The following is a 23,005-nucleotide window of genomic DNA, read 5'->3' on the forward strand; positions in this document are numbered from 1 at the left end:
AGGGGTAAACGGTGTCTTCCCAGACTCACATGTAGAAATCCTGACCCCCAGTATCTCAGATGTGACTTTATCTGAGACAAGCTCTTTACAGAGGTAACCAAATTAAAATGAGGTCACAGGCCAGGCGTGGAAGCTCACGCTTGTATTACCAGCACTTTGGGAGGCCAAGGCAAGCAGATCACTTGAGGTCAGGAGTTCAAGACCAGCCTGACCAACATGGTGAAACCCCATCTCTACCAAAAATACAAAAATTAGCCGGGCATGGTGGCACATGCCTGTATCCCAGCTACTGGGGAAGGTGAGGCAAAGAATCATTTGAACCCAGGAGACAGAGGTTGCAGTGAGCTGAGATGACACCACTGTACTCCAGCCTGGGTGACAGACTCTGCCTCGAAAAATAAAAATAAATGCAGTCATTAGGGTGGACCCTAAATCCAGTATGATTGGATGACTGCTGTTCTTTTTAAAAAAGTGTGGGTGGATTTGAACACGGGATGGGCATATACAAGGAGGATGCCCTGTGAACATGGAGGCGGCCATCTATAAGCCCAGAGACAGGCCTGGAACAGACCTTCCCTCACAGCCCCCAGAAGGTACCAACTCTACTGGCACCTTGAGCTTAGACTTCTAGACTCTATGGCTGTGAGACAACACACTTCTGTCATTTAAGCCACCCAGTCTGTGACACTTTCTTATGGCAGCCTGGTAAATGAATACAAGGATGCTCTGACTTCTGTGCCATATGTCTGCTTAGAACCCTCCATGGCTCCCCAGTACTTCTGGGGAAAAGTCAAAACTCTTCTGTGTGTGTGGCATAAAAGCCACGTCATGGTTTGGAACTCGCCTACCTTTCTAGGCATATCTCCTGCCTCTTCCTCAACAAATTCCCCAGGCTCGACCACTAGTGTGAGTGGCCTCTGAATACCTTGTTCCCGCCGCCTGGCTGCTCTGCGCCCCTAACCCTCCCAGCCTTGGGCTGATGTGGCATCCATCCCCTGTGCTGGACTCCTGTCTCTGCCATCCAACCTCTTGCTGCACTCTAATGTAACCACCAGCGCATTTCTCTCTCCAGCTAGACTGTGTGCATGCTGCGGGCAGGGCTGCGTCTCCCTCAGTCTTATATATAACTAACACCGTGCCTGCTGCCTGGTGGGGCCTGGGGACTGTTTGAGGAATAACTCAACAGTAGACATTCTGGCCACCCAGTACTTTGCATTCAGCAGGTGCTCAGGACACAGTGTGGGCTGACACATGTGGCATTCCTACAAATCCTGCCAAACCAAAGGGACTCAGGATAGGGCTGGCACGGCTGCGCAAAAGCAAGGACGTATCCCCTGCAGGAAGCCAGGGCTGGAGAACAGCCCAGCAGAGGCCAGGAGACTCAGGATAGCACCCAGGGCCGAATGGAGAGACGAGGGTGCTCTCTGCCTGCCCATGTACCCACTGGCCTGGGAGGTGCATGGTTAGTAACTCAGGAAAATCTGTGTGGTTAATGACTCAGTGGAATGTTCCAGAAGATCTACAATTGGGTTATCTCCTTCAGAAGGGAAGAGGGAGAGCGCAAGACTGGTTGTTTCTTGCTATTTCCTAGCAAACTTTCAGAGCACAGACGTGCTGGGAGGAGGCAGAGCCTCTAGATACCATCCAGGGTCCTCGCTCTCTGCCCACAAATGGCACCACTCTGAAACCACCCCGGCGGTTTGAGGTGCTGGAGGCTCTAGGAGGATCTGACCCGAGAGGCTGCTTCGACTGGAAAGCAGGAGACTCCAGGGGAACAGAAAGAGGGGCTACTTTCAAAGAGTCTGAGGCCGACCATGCTTCAGAAAAAAAGAGAACCTTCAAAATGTGCAAGGGAGAACTCCCTCAACTCCTTGTCTGAAGCTGGAGCTTCTTTTGCAAACCACTCTTTCCGGCTGAATACTGAATACTTTCCGAATTTCATGCGGAATACCTGTTTTGTTCTTCTTCTTGGAGATAGAGCAGCTCTTCACTGTCCCCACTTTTGAAAACACCTGGATAAGAAAGTAACAAGTATCATCAGCAGCTCTAAACCACTATGCAGGCAAGGGCCCCTGTCAAACACTATACCCCCAAATTTGCCATATGGACAACTTGGGGTCCCCAAAACATTTTGAGGTGATGAGTGATGACCTTCTTTAAGTAACCTGGACAGTCCCCTAGGGTTCCCCATAAGAGCAGCTGGGCTTGTTTCTTGTTCCAGTTTTAGAAGAAGGAAGTGGGACACAGAACAGTGAGAGACTGACTGTAGATCATGCAATCGGGAAGCCGGGCCTAAGTTCCGGAGCATGGGGTCTACTGTCCCAGTCCGGGCCTCTCACTGCCCCCTGCACCAAATGCCAAAATAATTTTTACAAAAATTTTAAGTCATAGTCTATTCTATTTTCCCCTTAACTTTTTCTGTCTCCTTTGCTAGAATTTGAAACCCAATCACAGCAAAATCCATGTTTACCTGGTTCCCGACTGTGTCTGCAGCACCACACACGGGGCCCAGGGAAAGGCAGGTGCCCATTCACCAATGGGCAACGGGGAAGCCCAGGGGCCCGGGAGAATCTTGAGAAACAAATACTACGAGCAGCAGCCGCTTACTGACTCTTGTGTTTAAAGTGTCAGGTGCTTTACCTGGAATATCTCCTTCACCCAGTCATCAAAACAACTCCATGAGAAGAGTCTATTAACATCCCCATGTTACAGATGAAGAAACTATGGCACAGAAAGGCTGACAGACTCACTCAGGGTCACATCATTAGCATGGAGCAAAGCTGGGATCCAAGCCCAAGGAGGCTGATTGCTAACCACGGCTCTCCACTGAGGGCGTGAGACAGGAGCCCTGGGAACTAGGGGCTCTTCCCCTGAGGGCCTCAAGTGGACTGTGTGACCTAAGGACAGTGAACCAGCCTCTCTGAAGCTCAGCCTCCAGCCATGTTCCATGAAGAGAGTGAACTAGGTCATCTTGGCTGTGACTTCCAGCTCCAGAATCCTTGAATTCAGAGGATGCTCTTGGGCTGCTGTTTGCGTGCATCTCCCAGGAAACAATGATCCCGGATAATGATGTTCCCATACCAGACCCGCACCAGAAAAAAAATAAAACTAACGTTCAAATCTATCTGACATATTCAAATCTATCTACCTTTTGGATGCTACCAGCACATGCCACTGTTTAAAAGCAAAGCAAAACAAAAATGGAACCAGGAAGTAGCCAAAGGCAAGTCTAAGGGTGGGTTTCCATTTGCTTAATAAGGTAAATCTTAGCTCCTTAAACGCTGCTGCTTTAGTCAGGGTATCTCTGCTGCTGGGGCCGCTCTTCTGATAGGTAAAGGGATAGTCACGTCACAGAGGCCGAGCCAGAGGGTCACAGAGGGGCTGTGGCCCTCTGCCTCTCTACCACACCCCAACGTTTGCCTCCGTATCATCTGCCCACCATGTTCCTACCCCTGAGGCTCAGTGGACACTGTCTTCTCTCTTGACCCCATGGTAGAATTTTAGGGTTCAGAGGGATTTTTAGAAATCAATCAGGTCCATTCTTATGGCCAGCTTCTTTCCCAGAACAAGTTGATGGCTATCAGCCTGCTGTTGTTATTCATTAAAACAAAACAAAAAACTGAAAAACCCATTGAGTGTTTATTCTGTGCCAAGCCCAGTCTCTAGAAATAAAGGGTCTCCTGAGGGAGGTGCCACACAGTAGGGGAGCTTGCAGACCCCACTTCTTTGGAACTGGAGGCCCCGTTGTTTCCTGATTGCTGGTCCAATTCCTTCTAGAAGCCCCCTGCCCTCACTCAGCACAGCCCTCATTTGGCTTTTACCAACCTTCTATTTGGAGCTCCCTGCCCTTTCATCCCCTTCCCTCTTCCCATAAATGCAAAAATCTCACCCCATCCAGGGATTCCAGGTCAGGTCCAGACCCTCATTCATTGACGTGGCTTCTCCATTATTCCCAGCAAGCTGAGAGGATTGTGCTGACATTGACTTTTGGGTAGTTTACATCATAGAAACAACTATTGCCTTCATATTACACGGTCTCCCTAGAGATTCTGGTATGTCTCCAAAGCATATGTGGTAGCCCCTCTCAGGCCCCCTGGCCAGCCTTGCTACTGCTCTAGTCTTCAGTTGAGCTGTCTACTGGACACCCCAGGAGAAGGGGTCAAGTAGGTGGTGCTGGTTGTTGCCCCAAGTGCATATTAACACGCATCATGTTTTAAGGCAGAATCAATGCAGTAGCCCCATCAGTAGACTAGGGTTTCCCATCCCACACTCCTCCCTGCTGGGCTGAGAAACCACTCACTCCCTTCAGCTTCTCTTCTGTTGTGTCAAAATTGAGATTCTTAATAAACAGAGTACACCCTGGGAGGCTCTCTTCTTCTTCTTCCTCTTCCTCCTCCTCCTCTTCCATGTTTGCTGAAGAGTTGTCTACTCCTTCCTCTGTTGGATTTTCATCTTCTGGGCTTTCACCATCAGGCACTAAATCCCCATCAAAACAAAGACAAAAACATCAAATCCATGAAATAATGTCAAACCCACCAGAGCCCTGGGGCCAACTGCAAAAAGCCTACTAGGTAAAGGGGTTCTGCCTCTGCAGGCAGTGGCAGAAAGGGGCACTGGGATCCCCAACTTGTGCTGAGCTTCAGCAACTCTTGAGACAGAGAGAAAGTCCTGCCCCTGCTATGTTGTAAAGAGAAAGGAATACGAAACACAGCCCCCAAACGGAGCCTAAACAGGACCAGCTCACACTAATTTGAACTTCAAAATAAATTACCATGTGAACTGTTTTACTAAATCACAAGCCTAAGCAAAATGTTATTTTTCCTCAAAACAATAGCCCTTAGTGAACTTTCAAACTAAAATGCAACTTAAAACTTTTCAAAAATTATAGGATGGGAGCAAACCTTAGGAAGAGTCTAAATACTACTCCCTTGAGCCTAAAGAATGTTATATACCATCAAAATCCCTCATATGCATTACTTCAGGAAGCATATACACAAAAAGTGTGGTTTTGTCTACACATATTAAATTCAGAGTTACGCATCACAGGGAAAAACTGGAAATACTCGATGTTCACAAACAAGAGACTAGGTAAGGTAGAGAACCACCAAAAGCTGGAATAATATGTAGTCATTAAAAATGACGTTTCCAAAGAACGTTTAATGACACACAACAAAGCTCATCACAAAAAAGTTAGAGAAAAATTAAGATATTAAAAAAAGTGTATACTGTAATTTTAGAAAATGTTCAAGGTAATTTAAATCATGATCTAAGCCAGGTGCAGTGGCTCATGCCTGTAATCCCAGCACTCTGGGTGGCTGAGGCGGGCAGATTACTTGAGGTCAGGAATTCAAGACTAGCCTGGCCAACATGGTGAAACCCTGTCTCCACTAAAAATACAAAAACTAGCCGGGCATGGTGGTGGGCACCTATAATCCCAGCTAATCGGGAGGCTGAGGCACAAGAATTGCCTGAACCTGGGAGGCAGAGGTTGCTGTGATCAAGCCATTGCACTCCAGCCTGGGTGACAGAGTGAGACTACATCTCAAAAACAAAAAACAAACAAAAAACACGATCTGCACATTTATGAGAAAACATACAAGCGTGTACACACACACACACACACACACACACACACACACACACACACACACAGGGATCACAGGAAGGAGATGCATAAAGTGTTCCTGGTTTATTTCTGGAGAATGGCATTAGGGATGGTTGTCATTTCAACCTGTCACTGCTAGCACTTTGTGCCGCTCCTACTCTGAAAGAACAGCATTTTAGGGAGAGGCTCTTTAGAGAGGTTCTCTAAAGAGCAAATATGAAGCTGTGAGTTAGCAAGGGGTGTGTGTGTCTGTGTGTGTGTGTGTGTGTCTGCGTGCGTGTTGTCTGTGTGTGGCTGCAGCTCAGGGAGTTGGGAACAGGGAGACTAGACCTGCTAGCTGCAGTGCCCCTAAGCATGTAGATTTCATTCTCAGCTGACAGAAGCCTCAGGAAGTTGGAACAGGGCAGTGTCATGATCTTTTGAGAAATCTTAGGAGGAAATGTGTTCAATTCGTTTCAAGGTCCCCAATTTCCCCAAGTCACATGATTAGGACCTGGAGACAAATTCCTCCTCCAAAGACAAGGCTTCTGAAGCTATTCCCATATCCCCCAGGAAATCAGACTGTCTTAGCAATTCTTCAGAGCAGTTCTCAGGCTGTGCCTTCACATCCCTCACCCTCAATGTTTCTAAGCAGATGACCAGTGACCTCCCTTAAGAGTTAAACCCTGCACCCTAGCCTGGCAGAAGCACCTGGAGGTTCCATGGGCGGGTAGGCTGGAGCTGATGGAGACAGCCTGCTTCTTCTACTCACACCTTCACTTGCACAGTTCAAACTTCTGCATGATGTAAGGGGGCTTTCCGGGGTTCAGCTCCATCCCACACACTCTCACTGCCAAGCACCAAAGACGCCTCTGTCCGTCGTGCCCTTTCTGATGGAAGCCTAATGCTTTCAAGTCCTAATTAAGCTTCGACCACTTTGTCATAAAACAACCCTTTTAAGTCCTTACAGAAACAGCTACCATGATAATCCTGTCTCTTTAACATCAGTTGAACACACTGCCTTCCTCCCTCGGGTAAGCCCAGAGTCGAGACTCAGATACCAGGACAAAAAGAAGAAATCTACACAAAGGCTCCTCCCCCAACCAAGAAACGAACACAATTTACCCAACAAGACAGACTCCATGGTGTGGCCCTTTGTACTCAAAACCCAACTTTCAAACGAAGCTGGAGGAAAAAATACCACGAATGGTGAGAACTAAAGCTATGCAAGGCAGCTAAGACTTCAGGTCCTGGACAAGAACTTCAATGGAGATGAAAACCATGACCTTCAGCAGGGAATATTTCCACCCCACTGGCCCTCCTTGGCGTTTGACATCTTGGAGATTAAAGGAGAAAGGAAAGAACACTGATGAGGTCCCCTACCATGCACCAGGCACATGGTTGGATGCCCTGAGTACAGTCTCACTCATGACCACAGCAGCTACATCACAGAAAACGGGGGGCCCAAGGAGAGTTCTGGAGGCTGCCGCATCGGAACCCGAAATCTCAGGCACCTTCTGGTTGATGAGACAGGTTCATGGAAGACTGGAAAAAAATTTTATAGAAAAAAGCATAGTGGGGATGGTGACCAAGAGGGCTCATGGCCACTTTAAGGGAGCAGCCCCTTCTTGGCACTGGCCAATTGACAGAAAGGTCAACCTAGCGTGGCCAGAATTCAGATCTATTAAGAGAAGCAGGAAATTCAGCTTTACAGAGGAAATCCCGTGGTTTTTAAATCTTGGCAACTTAATGGCAAGTGACTTTTAAATTAGGCAGTAGTCAACAAGTACACCAGCTCATTGAAACCTCGGTGCTGTGCTCCCTGCATCTAGCCTGCCCCAGAGCACTGGCAGATGCCCTTCTGTCTTTCTCCCCCAAGGCCCTGGAACCCAGCCAGTGCCCAGTGTGGCATTCCAGGAGTTCCAAGTCTCACAAGGGTAACAACCCGGGGAGCCCAGCACCCCTTAGCGTGGCTGGAGTTGACTCCACACTGCCTCCCTGGTCCATGAGCGGTGGCTGGTATACTACAAAGGGCATCATTAAATGCCCAGGCACCTGCCTAAGGAGGTGTGATGTTTGGGTTTAGTAACAGAGCTGAGACCAGGATTGGATAGATCCCTTCCCTGGCAGATCAGCTGCCCTTAGCCCCAGCCCAGGAAGAACAAGAGGGAAATGTGAGGATGGTGAAGACTGATTATCTGGGTGTGCAGCTGGCCTGGCATGGGGCTCACCCGGCATCTCCAACCTCCCATAAGTCAGCCTCTTACCCTCCCCTTCGGGAGGAACACCCAGCTTGAAATGAAAGATGTTCTCAAAGGGGTCTGCCTTTCCTCCAACAGCGCAGGCTCTGGATGACCCTGGAGATGTCCGTTCTTTCCCCGAACCTTGCGTTCACAGCAACCACCACCTTACACCTGAAACTTCACCCTGGATCCTAGAAGAACTAACAATTCAAGGGTATCACGGTCTTTAGAGATCTACTGGAGAAGGGCCCTGGAAGACGAGGGCAGGCCTAGTCCCAGCCCTGCCACAACCTAGCTGCATGACCCTGGGCGAGTAACTTCACTGCTGTCTCAGCACCCTTATAAAATGGAGTTTATGAAAACCACCTCTCCCCTGATACCAAAAATACATACACAAACAAAAACCCCAAAGTCATACTAATTTGTAGGAACACTGGTAAACAGAACAGTGAGTGACTGTAAACTCAATTACCAAATTTTAAAAGGACGATGATATAATAATTATGAACAAGAAGGAATGCAAAATCTACATTTGAAGTTTAAATGAGCTGTAAATTAATGTGAGTATATTGTATAGGATGTATTGTATAGGTTGTTTCAAAACCCAGCAAAACACAGGTGTATACAGACCACTGACAAAGATAATGGCCCTTCCCCCTCTCTCCCACAAGGCCCTGGAACCCAGCCAGTCCCCAGCGTGGCATTCCAGGAGTTCCCAAGTCTTACAAGGGAAACAATGTGGAGTGCCCAGCAGCCCTCAGCACGGCCTCCCAGGTCCATGAGCGGTGGCCGGTGTGCTTCAAAGCGGGAAGAGTTGTTATCTTTGCCAGCAGTCCTCATATACCTGTGCTTTGCTGGGCTGTTTGGAAATGCAAGTATCCACTACTTCCTCCACATGCCAGGCCATGGCTCCATCACCTCTCACCTCACCAGAATGACTGAAGAGCCTCCTTGCTGCTGTGCCCTCTGCCCCTCTCTCTGGCTCACCACTTTCCCTGACTTCATCCCTTACCCTTTTCCCTTCTCTCCTGTCACCTCCATTCTAAACACACTGGTCTCTTTTCTGGTTGTCGAGCCTGCCAAGCCCCGCTCCCTACCACGGGGACTTTGCACCTGCTGGCCTCTGCCTATTCTGCTGGTCTGCTGCTTTCCCAGGCCTGGCTCCTTCTCACACAGCCTCCCCGCAGGGAGCTCATCCTGTCCACTCTAGTTCAAGCAGTCTCCAGCCCAGGCCCAGCCACTCGCTGTTCCATTCTTCTGCTTTCCTGTTTTCAGAGCCCTGTCCTGTTCTGGCATCACCGTATGAAGCAGTTTGCTCCTCTATCTGTGCTCCCCAGCTACACGGAGAGCTTGAGGACAGGACCCAGTCTGACTCAGCTGGCGCCGCATCTCCAGCACTGGGCTCAGAACAGATCTACTTGTGGACGATGAGTATGTTGGGCACTAGGCATGTGCCTAGAACACAGCGATCACGAAATAGCCCTTACTGTGATCAAGAGGAGCTGTGGGGTTTTAGGTAAAAGCATAGGCCTCAGAGTTGATGGCTTCAGGTCACATCCCAGCTCTCTCCACATGTGTGACCTTGCTCAAGTCATGCAAACTCTGTGCTTCCTTCTTTCCATCTAAAAAGGGGCTGGCCATCATGGTGCCTACTTGCAGGACGATGATGAGAATGAATGCAGAACAGGCTGTGAGACCTGAGCCTGGGCCTGCAGTGAGTGCTGCGAGAGAACAGTTTTGTTCTTAATATCATCCCTGCTACCCACACTGCCCAGCAGGCCTCGATGAGAGAGAAATCCAGGGGAAAATGTTGGAAATCCCTAACCCTGTGAGAGGTAAGACAACCCAGTGTGGGGAGCCCCCGGCCCTCCTTCCCCTTCTCCCTGCAGGGTGAGCTGCTGGCTTCATGCTCCCAGGGAGGCCAGCCAAGGCCAGGCGTCCGAGTTCACAGCTGGGTGCCACTGCCAGTCAGCTTCTGCTCCCCGAGTCACCAGGCCAGGCTGTGTCCAGAGAGGCGTGGAGACAGCCAGGAGCCAAGGCCATGAAGCCAAAGGTCATTTTAAAAAGCACTTCTGCTGCTGGCCCCAAGTCAGGAGACAAAAGAAAGATGGGAAAGAAAAAAATAAGGTATTGTGAAACTCAAACAGATGTTTGCCAACAAAATCACCAGGAACCAGAAAAAGAGGGAAGAAGTGAGACAGGAATCAGGGTTGGGCCCGGGGGCGGGGGAGTGAGGGGAAGGATCTAAAAGCAAGGTGGGCTGGAGGGGGCTGGGAGAGGCAGGGGGAAATGTGCTTCCATCTGTAGTTAGCACAATCAAATCCAGTCACGCATCGCCACATGGGGCTTTATTATAATCAGGCCACAGAATTTACTGCGGCCTCCTCCCCTTTCCCCGCTCTCGGCGCTGGAGCTGACAGCAAAGACTGTTATCAGTTGCAAGCAGCTTTTCAGGACCTCCCCCCACTCTGAGCCCTTTATCTGGAGGTGAGGGTCTTGGTTGTGGGGAGATAAAACATGCTGTCCCCCTCCCTCGAGACTGGTACAGAGAACAGGAGAGCTTTGCAGAAAGGAAGGGGGTAAAATTAAAAAAAAAGCTATGTCCACTCCCCTCCTACTCTTCTTCCTTGGGAGCCTGAGAAAATCCAGGGCTTTGGGGGCTGGCTGAGTCCCCCTCAGCCCTCCTTGTCTTCATACCACGGGGGAGTTGGGGATCTGGCGAAGCTTCGAGAACAATGCAAAGAGGGCGGGGGTGGGGGAGGAGCAGGTGAAAAGAACAGCACCAGCCAGGAGGGGCTGTGCACGGGCTGCCTGCAGTGAGAGGGCAGGAGGAGGCCCTGGAGATCAGCTCTGTGGGAATTCACCAATGACGCAGGACGCAGTAGGGCTTGGAATTAGTACAGACACGCACAACTTCCCGGGCCGAAGGAGGCCCGGCAGCCGGCCAGGCTCTAAGGCCTTCTTTGTGTGAGTCATGGTCAGGCCCTGGAAAGCAGCCCCTCTGGGAGGTAGGGGCTGTTGGGGACATGCTCAAACCTGCAATGTAGACCCAGAAAGCTGGGGGACCCGCGGGGCAGGGGGTGGGAAAACACTCTGACGGTAAACCACAGCATACTATCTCCGCGACACACCCTGTGCTGTGCTGCAGACATTGCTGTACTCAGGGCCCACTTCTATTACTACTTGTGACATCTCACTTGTCCCCCAACAGCTCTATTGTCCTCCACAGCTCAGGAGTTCCTGGGGAAGGGGGTCTGTGCATCTGTGTGGTATCCATCTTGATCGCCCAGCTCGGCTGCTGGCTCAGGGCTGGTGCCCATGGTGAGTTAAAGACTATTCACTGTGACATATTTTTCTAAATTTAATTTTTGAGATAGGGTCTCGCTCTGTCACCCAGGCTGGGTGTAGTGGTATAATCTCGGCTCACTGCAGCCTCGATCTCCCAGGCTCAAGTGATCCTCCAAACTCAGCCTCCTGAGTAGCTGGGACAACAAGGCATGCACCACCACGCCCAGCTAATTTTTGTATTTTTCGTAGAAATGGGGTTTTGTCATGTTGTGCAGGCTTGTCTTGAACTTCTGGACTCAAGTGATCCTCCTGCCTCAGCCTCTCAAAATGCACTGTGATTTATATTACTCGGTCACCAACAGCAGCAGAAGACTGGTAATGTGCATGTGACATCCCACCACGCCCTTGGGGGCCGGGGCAGATACAACACCCATTTTACAGATATGGAAACTGAGCCTCAGAGAGGCAGGTGGTTTGTCCAGTCACAGAGTGGCTGCTTACTGGAAATCTCAGGGCCATTTCTCCGGGAGCTCTAGGCCGTACATGATGAGGACGCCAAGGGCTTAGAACCATGCCCGGCATGGCATAACTGCTGCTTTTGCTCTTGGGTTCGCTCACACGCACTTCCTGATCACTACCAGCCACGGGGGCACATTCCTGGGTGCTAGGATACTGCCATGAGCAAGGTCAACGGGCTCTCGGCGTGTGGAGTGGCCATTCCAGGGGCAGAGTCAGACAGGGAAAGGAACCCATTCATGACAAAATTCCAGGAAGTGATGAGCATTTGAAATAAAATAAAGGGCCATTTGTGCGGGTGGGGACAAATGGGAGCCCCCACTATTATTCTGATAGATGGTATTACTGTCACCACTGTGTTCTGAGGCAGGGCTAAAAACCAAAACCAAACGTTCAAACCTAACTAAGCTTCTACTATGTGCCAGAGGCTTGGGAGAAAGACAAGTATGACCCAGCCCCATCTTTCCAAGGGACAAAGAGGCAGATTCTCCTGCGTTCACTCACTCCCTTGACACCTGTGAACCGAGCTTCCCTATGCCTGCGCCTCCCGGGGTGCTCGGTACCGGGCAGGGAAGGAGAGCGCCCCACTCCCTGCCTTCACAACTCAACGTCTGGCTGAGATAGATAGGGAACAAATACGAGTAACAAACAAACAGAATAAATAGAAATTGTGACAAGTGTTACAGAACAAAGGAGACAGCAGACAGGGAGAATCCCCAGGACACAAGGAAATGAAAAGCCTGGTGGAAGCGGTCACCTTGGGAGGCACCACGTGTCCCCCGCCTGCCTCCTGTTGCCACCCAAGGCTGCAGGAAGAGGCCTCCTCCGGATTTGATTTCAGTGCCGCTCAGTCCTGGATGATCTCTGTGTTTCGAAGGAGAACTTGCTTTGGGCCAAAAAAACACATTACTTAGGTTCAAGGGTAGTAATTAACTGAAAACCAAGGCAGCTGTGATTTGGGGGAGACAGTGAAGAACAAGCCAGGATGACATAAAGAGAATTTTGTTTTGATGGGAGCAAGCACAGGTTTTGAAGGAGACCCTGATCCAAATGGAGTGGAGAGAGCTAACTCATAAACGAGCAGGAGCAGGAGACAGGTTTTCACAAGGTTTACACCAATCATCATTAACCCCAACGACAGGGGATGCTTCTGGGTCCTCACACCGCAAAGGGACTGAAGGATTTTGCTTCCTGACTGAAACAGGCCTCCAGACCAGCACTTCTAAATGCCTTGCGCTGGCTGAGCCAGTCCTGAAGATCCACAGTGAAACACGGAAATGAGAAATGCGGACAGGGCAGGGGAGGTTAGGTACAGCAAAGTCTATTTGATTAAAATCTTAGACTTGGCATGGTGGCTTATGCCTGTAATCCCAGCACTTTGGGAGGCTGAGGCAGGCAGATCACTTGAGGCCAGGAATTCCAGACCAGCCTGGCCAATATGGTGAAACCCTGTCTCTACTAAAAATACAAAAATACTAGCCAGGTGTGGTGGCGGGCGCCTGTAGTCCCAGCTACTCGGGAGGCTGAGGCAGGAGAATTGCTTGAACCCAGGAGGTAGAGGTTGCAGTGAGCCGAGATCGTGCACTCCAGCCTGGGCAACAGAGCAAGACTCTGTCTCAAAAAAAAAAAAAAAAAAAATCTTAAATCTGAGAATGTTGCTCCCCAACTATTTTTTTTTTAAACTATGAAATGTCCTTATAAAAAAAAAAAATACGAGAACAAAGGAGAGAGTAGCTAAGGACTTACTACTTTGTTTTTTTTTAACATCCTTATTTTAATAAATTAAACAACTGGTTGCTGTAATGTGGGTGTGTATAGGGGAGTGGTTACTACTGACAAGGAAAATCTTAACATCTAGATAGAATGACCATGGTCCTGTTCGTCTTGGCTTCTAAGATGTGGTCATGGTTCTCAGACTACGAGGTCCTCAATGCGGGGGCTACACTGCCCACTGTGGGCATCTAGGAAAGCATGGGGGTGTTCCAGGTTGTCACAAGGACTGGGGGCACTCATGACACTCAGAGGCACAGGCCAGGGATGTGAAATGTCTTGTGATTTGCAAAGCAGTCCTGACAAGAAAGTACTGCCCGGTCCCAAAGTCCAATGATACCCCTTTCCCCAGCTAGGAAGCATTAGCCAGGGGGTGGGGGCTGTGCTCTCTGGCCCCCAGGGGCCACGGCTTCCCCTTCCTTTCCTGCCTTTGCAGTCACTGGACATCAGAGGGCACTGCCACTCCAAGGACATGAGAATAAGTATCTCCCGTACCAGCCACCCTCCCCCATGAGCCATTCTGGCCCGTCTTTGAAATAGGAAGGTTGTTTACACTTGCTCTGCTTTGAATCCTTGCTAATAGATTATAGTTTTTTTCCCCTACAAGCTTTAATTGACAAACTAAAAGCATGCTGCATCCATAATTTTGACACTGGTTTTTACAGGACATGCCCATAAAATCTGAGTCTGAGCCCCACTAGTCTCTAGCATGAACAAAGAATTTTAAACCAGAGGCTTGATGAGAAACTTCCCGCTGCCCCTCACCCTCCTCCTTTCCCTCACCTGTTATCCCAAGGCATCCTGGTCTCAGACTCAGCTCTTACCTGTTTCTGGCTCTGCTTCATCCTTTTCCGCAGGTTCCAAAGGTGTGTCTTGGAGCTTTTTCTTCTGTGGGGCTGCGCTGGAGAAGACGCCAACTGGAGCCCACTCCAGATACAGGGGGACATGGTGGAACTGCAGAGACAAGAGTGATGGCCCTGTGGGTCCTCATTACAACACACTGCTAGGGAGGGACTCAGTCCCATGCAGATCACAGCCCAAGGGTCACAGAGGGTGGGCAATTCACCCAAGAATGGAGCCGGAAGGAGCCCAGCCCAGAGCCCTGACTGCTGTCTACTCCCTGAGGACAACACTCACCCCCGTGCTGCATCTCAGGGCACAGGAGAGAGGCTTTAGTCTCTGTTGCCACCAGACATACGGCAGCTCCAAGGCCCTCTTTGTGTTTTTTCCAATCAGAGTATGAAACGCTAAAGTTTTATACTTTAGATGGGAGTGGGACGAGGAGAGAGCACATCATTGGTAAAGTGCAGCTCTCCAGGAGAGTGTGAAATACCCATTAAGAGAACACACTTTCTCTCTATGTGCATATAACCACGGGCAACACCTGTATACGCATGCGCGTGTGTGTGCATGCAGATGTTATCTTTTTAAAAGGATAGCTGGGCATAGTGGCACACACCTGTAGCTACTCAGGAAGCTGAGGTGGGAGGATCCCTTGAGCTCAGGAGTTTGAGGCTGCAGTGAGCTAGGATTCCACCACTGTACTCCAGGGAAATCCTGTCTCTTAAAAAAAAAAAAAGCGGGGGGGCCGGGGGGTGATAAACAAGACACTGATGACACCTGCCTCATTAGGCGGCCACTGGGGAGCTGCAGGACAGGGTGGGAGCGAGACTTGTCAACAAATGCCCTTTTTGAATCTTTTCAAATTTCATACTCCATGAAAGCCTTGCAAATTAGTTATGTTTCAGAAACATACATACATGCTTCAGAGTGAAACAGACTGGTGTGCAGACAGCGAGCTGCATCACACTGAGCTGTGCGATTGTGGGCCAGGGCATCAGAGAGGCCATCAGTTTCCATATGTGCAAAATGAAGACAGCAGTCTTCTTGTTGGTGAAATAGACACCGCCCAAAACAGGAGGCCTCACCTAGTCAGTGCTCTCAAACTGTGGCTCACACAGAGAGAGCCTTTGGTGGTGGACATGTCCTCCCAAAGCAGAAGGAAGAAAGGATGGTGTCACATTCCAAAGGATGCTCACATCTCAGTCATGGGGCCCCACCTAGATAATTTTTCTTATGGCTCAGGCACAGACTGACTTCCTGAGAGCTTAGTGACCACAGAGTCCCAAGCTAAACACTATTATGGGGTTAAAGTGGCAGAGAATGAGAAATCATTTCCTCGCCAGCAAAATGGGGACATGAATATCTATCTCTCAGAATTATTGGGGGACATGAATATCTATCTCTCAGAATTATTGGGGGACATGAATATCTATCTCTCAGAATTGCTGGGGGACATGAATATCTATCTCTCAGAATTATTGGGGGACATGAATATCTATCTCTCAGAATTGCTGGGGGACATGAATATCTATCTCTCAGGATTGCTGGGGGACATGAATATCTCTCTCTCAGAATTGCTGGGGGACATGAATATCTATCTCTCAGAATTGCTGGGGGACATGAATATCTCTCTCTCAGAATTGCTGGGGGACATGAATATCTCTCAGAATTGCTGGGGGACATGAATATCTCTCTCTCAGAATTGCTGGGGGACATGAATATCTATCTCTCAGAATTGCTGGGGGACATGAATATCTATCTCTCAGAACTGCTGGGGGACATGAATATCTATCTCTCAGAATTGCTGGGGGGACACGAATACCTATCTCTCAGAATTGCTGGGGGAGACCAAGGTCTGCAAAGTGCTAAAGTGCCGTATAAACAGAAAACACTTGCAGTGGCCCCACAGGGTATGTCTATGTCTTGAACCCCTAGAACCCACGAATGCGCCCTTGTTTGGAAAAAGTATCTTCGCAAATTTCATTAAGTGAAAGATTTTGAGATGAGATCATCTTGCATTATCCAGGCAGACCCTAAATCCAATGACAAGTGTCCTTCTAAGAGAAATACAGAGGAAGACTAAGAGGAGAAGAGGAAATACCACGTGAGGATGAAGGGAGAAACTGGAATGATGCAGCCATGGGCCAGGGATCCCTGGAGCCACCAGAAGCTGGAAGAGACACAGATCAGACTCCCTAGAGCCTTCAGAGGAAGCACAACCCTGCTGACACCTTGATTTCAGACTGTGGCCTTTGGAACCATGGGACGATCTATTTCTGTTGTTTCAAGCCAACTGGCTTGTGAAAATTTGTTATGACAGCCGCAGCCAGCAAACTAATACACAACTGTTGGCTTTTTTCTAAACCAAGAACCAGGAGACAGCCCCACCTACAGAAATGACTCTCATTCATCTCATTGTAGCTACAAGATTGCAAAAGCATCAAGAATGCTCATTCTTGGGCAAAATAGGGAGAACTTTTTCTCTACAAAAATAGAGAAATTAGCCAGAAATTTGCCCTCCACAAAAAATAAAAAAATTAGCCAGGCATGGTGGTGCACGCCTGTAGTCTCAGCTACATGGGAGGCTGAGGAGGGAGGATTGCTTGAGTCCCAGAGCTCGAGGCTGCAGCGAACGAAGATGGCGCCACTGCACTGTAGCCTGGGTGAGAGAGATCATGTCTTTAAAAATAAATAAAATACATTTTTTTAAAAAAAGAATGAACACATTTAATTAAAATTAAAATGTTAATCCAAATTAACATGGGTAAAGAAAGCCAAAGAAAAGCTAGAGTCAGGCAAGGAACCAAGGCATGCTTTCTGGAGGATGGTTTAGAACTTCCCTCTCCCGGCCAGGTGTGGTGGCTCACACCTGCACTTTGGGAGGCCGAGGTGGGTGGATCACGAGGTCAGGAGATCAAGACCATCCTGGTGAACACGGTGAAACCCCATCTCTATTAAAAATACAAAAAAATTAGCCAGGCGTGGTGGCGGGCGCCTGTAGTCCCAGCTACTTGGGAGGCTGAGGCAGGAGAATGGCGTGAACCCGGGAGGCGGAGCTTGCAGAGAGCAGAGGTCGCGCCACTGCACTCCAGCCTGGGCGACAGAGCGAGATTTTGTCTCAAAAAAAAAAAAAAAAAGAACTTCCCTCTCCCATTCTTCCCTTCCAGATGGGTTTTCAGGCGGTAGGGATGACACTCAACCATGATCCAGACCAGTGGCATGTGAGCTCCCACGTGCCACATCTGTGAATCCACAGTCCAGTGCACCCTCTCCCTTGAAGCAGCCCTCACTGGTCCTTCTCCAGATCGACTCCGGGTCTCCAGCAGCCCTACCTTGGAATAGGCCAGATGCCTGAAGGCCCTGCGGGCCTCCAGGGGCTCCAGGAACTCCACGATGGCGGTGATTCCACCCTCTGGCAGCAGCACGCGGCCTAGGCTGCCAAAACGGCCGAAGGTCTCCTGCAGCTCGGCCGCCAGGGTGCCTGCCGGGAGGTTCTTGACCAGAATCACAGTCTTGCTTCGCTCTGCTGCAGCCTGCAGAGAGGAAATGCCCACATGTGGGACCACAGGAGGGAGGAGGGTCCCCAGCTGACACCAGCAGGGATTGTGGGGGTCTCCAGATGAGGTTCTCCATTTGGAACCTCAGCAACCAGGCACTTAGGAGATGGACCCAGGAGGAACCAACCTCTCTGGCATGATCCTTGTTGCAAGGCTGCCAGGCAGCTCTACAGAGGCAGGTAAGGCCTGGGGCCCTGAAGCTGGAGCTCCTGGATCAAATCCCAGCCCCTCCTCCACTCGTGAGCAGGGCTGCACCTTCCTAGGCTTCCAGGGGCTGGGGTCTGCATCTCAGTACCAAGGCTCCTGAACTACAGACCGCCCACCTGCTACCACGTGCAGCCAGCAGAATGTGCTGCAGAGTTAACGCCCCCTGGGAGCAGCCCTCAGCTCTCAGGAGTTGCTGGTCCCCTTGTCCTTGGGTGGGATGAGACTGAGGTATGAGCGCTGCAGGCTTTCCCCTAGGCAGAGCTCCAGGCACCCACAGGGCAGCGTACTGCAGTAGCACTCTGCACCCTGGGCTCCTCCCCTTCCCCGCATCCCTTTCTCACCAGGCTTTTCTGCACAGCCCCCAATACTGTTTGCCCTTGAATCCTTGTGTCAGAATCTGCTTCTGGGAGAATTCAAACTAAAAGACTAGCTATTCAGCCTTGAGAAATGTATTTAACTGTGCTTCAGCTCCTGCAGCGACAGCAAGGACAGAGCATCTATTTCACAGGATAGCTCTAGGAAAAGTTTTCATTAAAAGGGTTAGTAAAAGTACATGTAATATGAGCACTCTGAAAACGTTAGCAATAATTTTATTAAAAAGTAATGTTGGAGGAGAATAGAAGAGCCAATAAAATATAATGGAAAAATCTAGGCATATGGCCTATCTGGGAATAAGTCTTAGCTCAGCTGCTAATTTAACCTGAGACTTTGGGTCAATTACCTTGTTTCTGTGGGCCTCAATTTTCTCATCTGCGAAATGGGCTAACAGTCACACCCATCTTATAGAGGCCACACAGGGTTAATATGAAGATTGAGTGAGGTGAGGGGAGTGAAAACCATCTGCAGGTGGGAAAGGCTGGGCACCAGTGGGCCTTTTAGGTGCAACTCAGGCTGCAGTGTTACAGTTAGAGAGAGACTCTGGGGCCAGAACGGCTGTGTTCAAATTCAGTTCTGCCATTATGAGCTATGAAGTGACTTCACCCCTCTGTGACTGTGGTTCCTTCTGTAGAGTGGAAGCACAGTACTGCTGCTTTCACAGGGTGGCCATATGAACGAAATGAGCCAATTAAACACGTAAACTTAGAAGAGTGCTTTGGTGAATCTTAATATATGTTAGCTATTAGTATATTTATTTTATCCGTCTATCTATCCATCCATCCATCCATCCATCCATCGATCATCTATATTCATTCATCCACCATCTATATTCATCCACCATCCATCCACCCATCCAGTCGATCCATCCATTCATTCACCATCCATATTCATCCTCCATCCATCCATCCATCCATCCATCCATCCATCCATCCATCCCCTATCCATCTTCATCCATCCATCCTCCTTATCCATCTTGAGGCAAAAATTTAAGGCCTGGGAAGGCTGCTGAAAGGGCTGTTTTGGGAATCAGAAGCCCTGAGTTTTAGTCCAGGCTCCTCTCACAAATACTGTTTGACCTTGTAAGTCACCTCCCCACTCTCTGAGCGTTGGTATCCCAGATCGTAAAATGAAGGGGTCTCATGATGTCTTAGGGGCCCTCTAAGCTGCAGTCATCCATAAATCTAAGACCTGCTACTTCGCGGAGAACAGGCGCATGGAGGTGCTGGACTCTTCCCTGCTACGTTCAAGAAGGGTCAAAGTCCCCGAACAGACAACAGATGCTCTGGGAAGCCACTGGGTAGGGGAGTGAGATGTTGGGGGTCCCGATCTGTGTGGGGGAACTGTGGGGTTAGAGGCAGACCTATGGCTCTGGACAGACAGCATCAGGGTCAGATAGGCCACTTGTCTGAGCCCATGTAACATTTCTTCCTTTCTTTAGAGACAATTTAGAAATCAGTAATAGTCCTTAGAAGGCCAGATCCTTAAATCCATCTGCGTCTCCCCTGGAAAGGCCATTCCCGACTCTCCAGCGGCCGCTGGCTGGTGCCGCCGAGAGCGCTCACCTGGCTGAAGGAATCCAGGCTGACCCCGTTGTCTATGAGAAAGCGCCGCACTTCCTGGACGAGTTGGGTCTCCCCGAGAGCCACGCGCACGGCCACACTGCCCTTGGTCTCCTGTGGGAGAGGAAAGGAAGAGTCCTGGTTGGCTGTTGGCCAGGTGACTTGCTGGCCCTCCCATCTCCCAACAGCCTGCAGAAGAGGCTGGGATGGAAATGGATTCCACTGATGCTGCTCATCTTCCTACATTGATCAGATGCCCCCAGTGGCTCTGTGCCCTTTTTTTTTTTTAAAAAAAAAAAAAAAACAGTGTCTCACTCTGTCATATCTGTCCCCCAGGCTGGAGTGCAGTGGTGTGTTCATGGCTCACTGCAGCTTCAATCTCCCAGACTCATGCAATCTTCATACCTCAGCCTCTTGAGTAGCTGGGACCACAGACGCATGCCACCACACCCAGCTCATTTTCATATTTTTTGTAGAGATGGGATGGGGTTTCACCATATTGCCCAGGCTGGTCTTGAACTCCTGGGCTTAAAGCAATCCACCTGCCTCAGCTTCCCAAAGTGCCAGGATTACAGGTGTGAGCCACTGTGCTTGGCCCCCAGTGGCTCCGGCTTCCCAGGTCTCACACAGTAGATCCGGGACCCCAGGGTCCCCCTGCAGGGTCTCCCTCCCCTCATCATACGGGTCTTTGCTGCCACTCCCATGCTGAGCTCATCCCACCGCAGGGATCCTGCAGTTGTTGACCTTGGCCTCCAAGGCTCTTACCCACATTCCCTTGCTCCATTTGGTTTCTGCTTAAGTGTCATGTTGCTGACCAGTCCAGCCTCACGGTGACACCCCATCCCTCCCTTGGCTTTTCTGTTCTCTGTCCTTACCAGGCCTGCTGCACTGCACCTCTGCTAATGTGTCAGTGTCTTCTCGCTCACCAGAAGGCACCACAGGAACCTCACTGCTCCTCTTTGGGGGGTTGCTGCATTCCCAGAACTCAAGAGTACTCGGGGGATACGAAGCGGCTGCAGGCCCCCAGCTGGCCTGGGTCTAAAGCTGTGCCATCCAACACAGTGCCACAAGCTCCTCAGAGTCACTCATTCTGTGAAATGCAATGCGACGCATCCAAAGTGCTCTCCGTGGAAAACACACACGGAATTCCGTGAGGAAAAAAAGACTATAATAGCTTATAATTTTTTTTAACATTGTGCATATGTTGAAATTATAATATTTTGGACGACACAGTGGCTCAGGCCTGTAATTCCAGCACTTTGGGAGGCTGAGGCAGATAGATTACCTGAGGTCGGGAGTTCGAGACCAGCCTGACCAACATGGAGAAACCCTGTCTCTACTAAAAATACAAAATTAGCCAGGCGCGGTAGTGCATGCCTGCAATCCCAGCTACTCGGGAGGCTGAGGCTGGAGAATTGCTTGAACCCAAGAGGCAGAGGTTTCGGTGAGCCAAGATCATGCTGTTGCACTCCAGCCTGGGCAACAAGAGCAAAACTCTGTCTCGGAAACAAACAAACAAACAAACAAAAATATCTTGGATAAACCGAGTTACATCAAATATATTATTAATATTAATTTTGCCTGTTTCATTTAGCCTTTTAAACACGTGGCCACTAGATGATTTCCAACTGCACGTGTGGCTCACATTCCCTAATGGACAGCCCCGACCTTCAGTACCTGGTGGACAGCAATGGGCAAGGAGCTTATGAGCCAAATCCACCCATGTCCTTTGTTAATCTGATGAAAAACACTCCCAGGTTTGCCTGGGAAGAACTCAGCTGCCTCTAACTCCAGATGCATGTTTTTTTGTTTGTTTGTTTTTTGAGACAGTCTCGCTCTGTTGCCTGGGCTGGAGCGCAGTGGCATGATCTCGACTCATTGCAACCTGCCTCCTGGGTTCAAGTGATTCTCTTGCCTCAGCCTCCCAAATAGCTGGGATTACAGGCATGTGCCACCACACAAGGCTAATTTTTGTATTTTTAGTAGAGATGGGGTTTCTCCATGCTAGTCAGGCTGGTCTTGAACTCCTGACCTCTAGTGATCCGCCTGCCTCAGCCTTCCAAAGTGCTGGAATTATAGGTGTGAGCCACTGTGCCCAGCCCAGATGCATGCATTTTTTTTTCTTTTTTTTTTTTTTTTTTTGAGACGGAGTCTCACGCTGTTGCCCAGGCTGGAGTGCAGTGGCGCGATCTCGGCTCACTGCAAGCTCCGCCTCCCGGGTTCCCGCCATTCTCCTGCCTCAGCCTCCTGAGTAGCTGGGACTACAGGCGCCCGCCACCGCGCCCGGCTAATTTTTTGTATTTTTAGTAGAGACGGGGTTTCACTGTGGTCTTGATCTCCTGACCTTGTGATCCGCCCGCCTCGGCCTCCCAAAGTGCTGGGATTACAGGCTTGAGCCACCGTGCCCGGCCGATGCATGCATTTTAAAAGAAGGTATGAGGATACAAAATATACAAAGAACAGGGTATTTTCAGGCTTTCTGCAAAGTACTTTAGATAAAGTATACTTTGTACTGATATATATATTTTTATATATACATAAAAATATACTTTATATGACTCCTGCCTATAATCCCAACACTTTGGGAGGCCAAGGTGGGATGATCACTTGAGCCTAGAAGTTTGAGACCAGCCTGGGCAACATAGTGAGACCCTATCGCTGCAAAAATAAAAATAAATTAGGCATGATGGCATGCATCTGTAGTCCTAGCCACTCGGGAGAGTGAGGTGGGAGGATTGGTTGAGCCAAGAATTTGGGAGGCTACAGTGAGCTATGAGCTATGGTCATGTCACTGCACTCCAGCCTGGGTGACAGCAACTTGTCTCAAAAAAATAAAAAAAAAATTACAAATATGTGTATAAGAATGTGTGTGTGTATATATATATATATAGATGTATATATACACACACACACACCTACTTGAATATACCTTTTAAAAAGTATCCTTTTATAGAAGGTACAAAGCACATATAGGATCCAAAGCAAAAAGAGCAGATATGTCAGCAGCATAAGTCTAGAGATCTAATATAAACACACAACATGAGGACTAGAGTTAACACT

The 23,005-nt window shown here is 49.4% G+C and overlaps 1 protein-coding gene across 1 annotated transcript in view; it reads right to left on the bottom strand.

The window, feature by feature from the left end:
• The window catches only part of RBM19 (RNA binding motif protein 19), a 368,604-nt gene that overhangs the window by 97,890 nt on the left and 247,709 nt on the right, over positions 1-23,005 (bottom strand). The window contains exons 15-19 of the mRNA XM_050749675.1: positions 19,949-20,059; positions 17,577-17,777; positions 14,226-14,355; positions 4,301-4,476; positions 1,952-2,012 (exon numbers count right to left, since the gene is read on the bottom strand). Coding sequence (XP_050605632.1) covers positions 1,952-2,012; positions 4,301-4,476; positions 14,226-14,355; positions 17,577-17,777; positions 19,949-20,059 — 679 coding nt within the window. The remainder of the gene's footprint in view (positions 1-1,951; positions 2,013-4,300; positions 4,477-14,225; positions 14,356-17,576; positions 17,778-19,948; positions 20,060-23,005) is intronic.

This window comes from Macaca thibetana, chromosome 11, assembly GCF_024542745.1.
Source record: "Macaca thibetana thibetana isolate TM-01 chromosome 11, ASM2454274v1, whole genome shotgun sequence".
NCBI classification, from domain to species: domain Eukaryota; kingdom Metazoa; phylum Chordata; class Mammalia; order Primates; family Cercopithecidae; genus Macaca; species Macaca thibetana.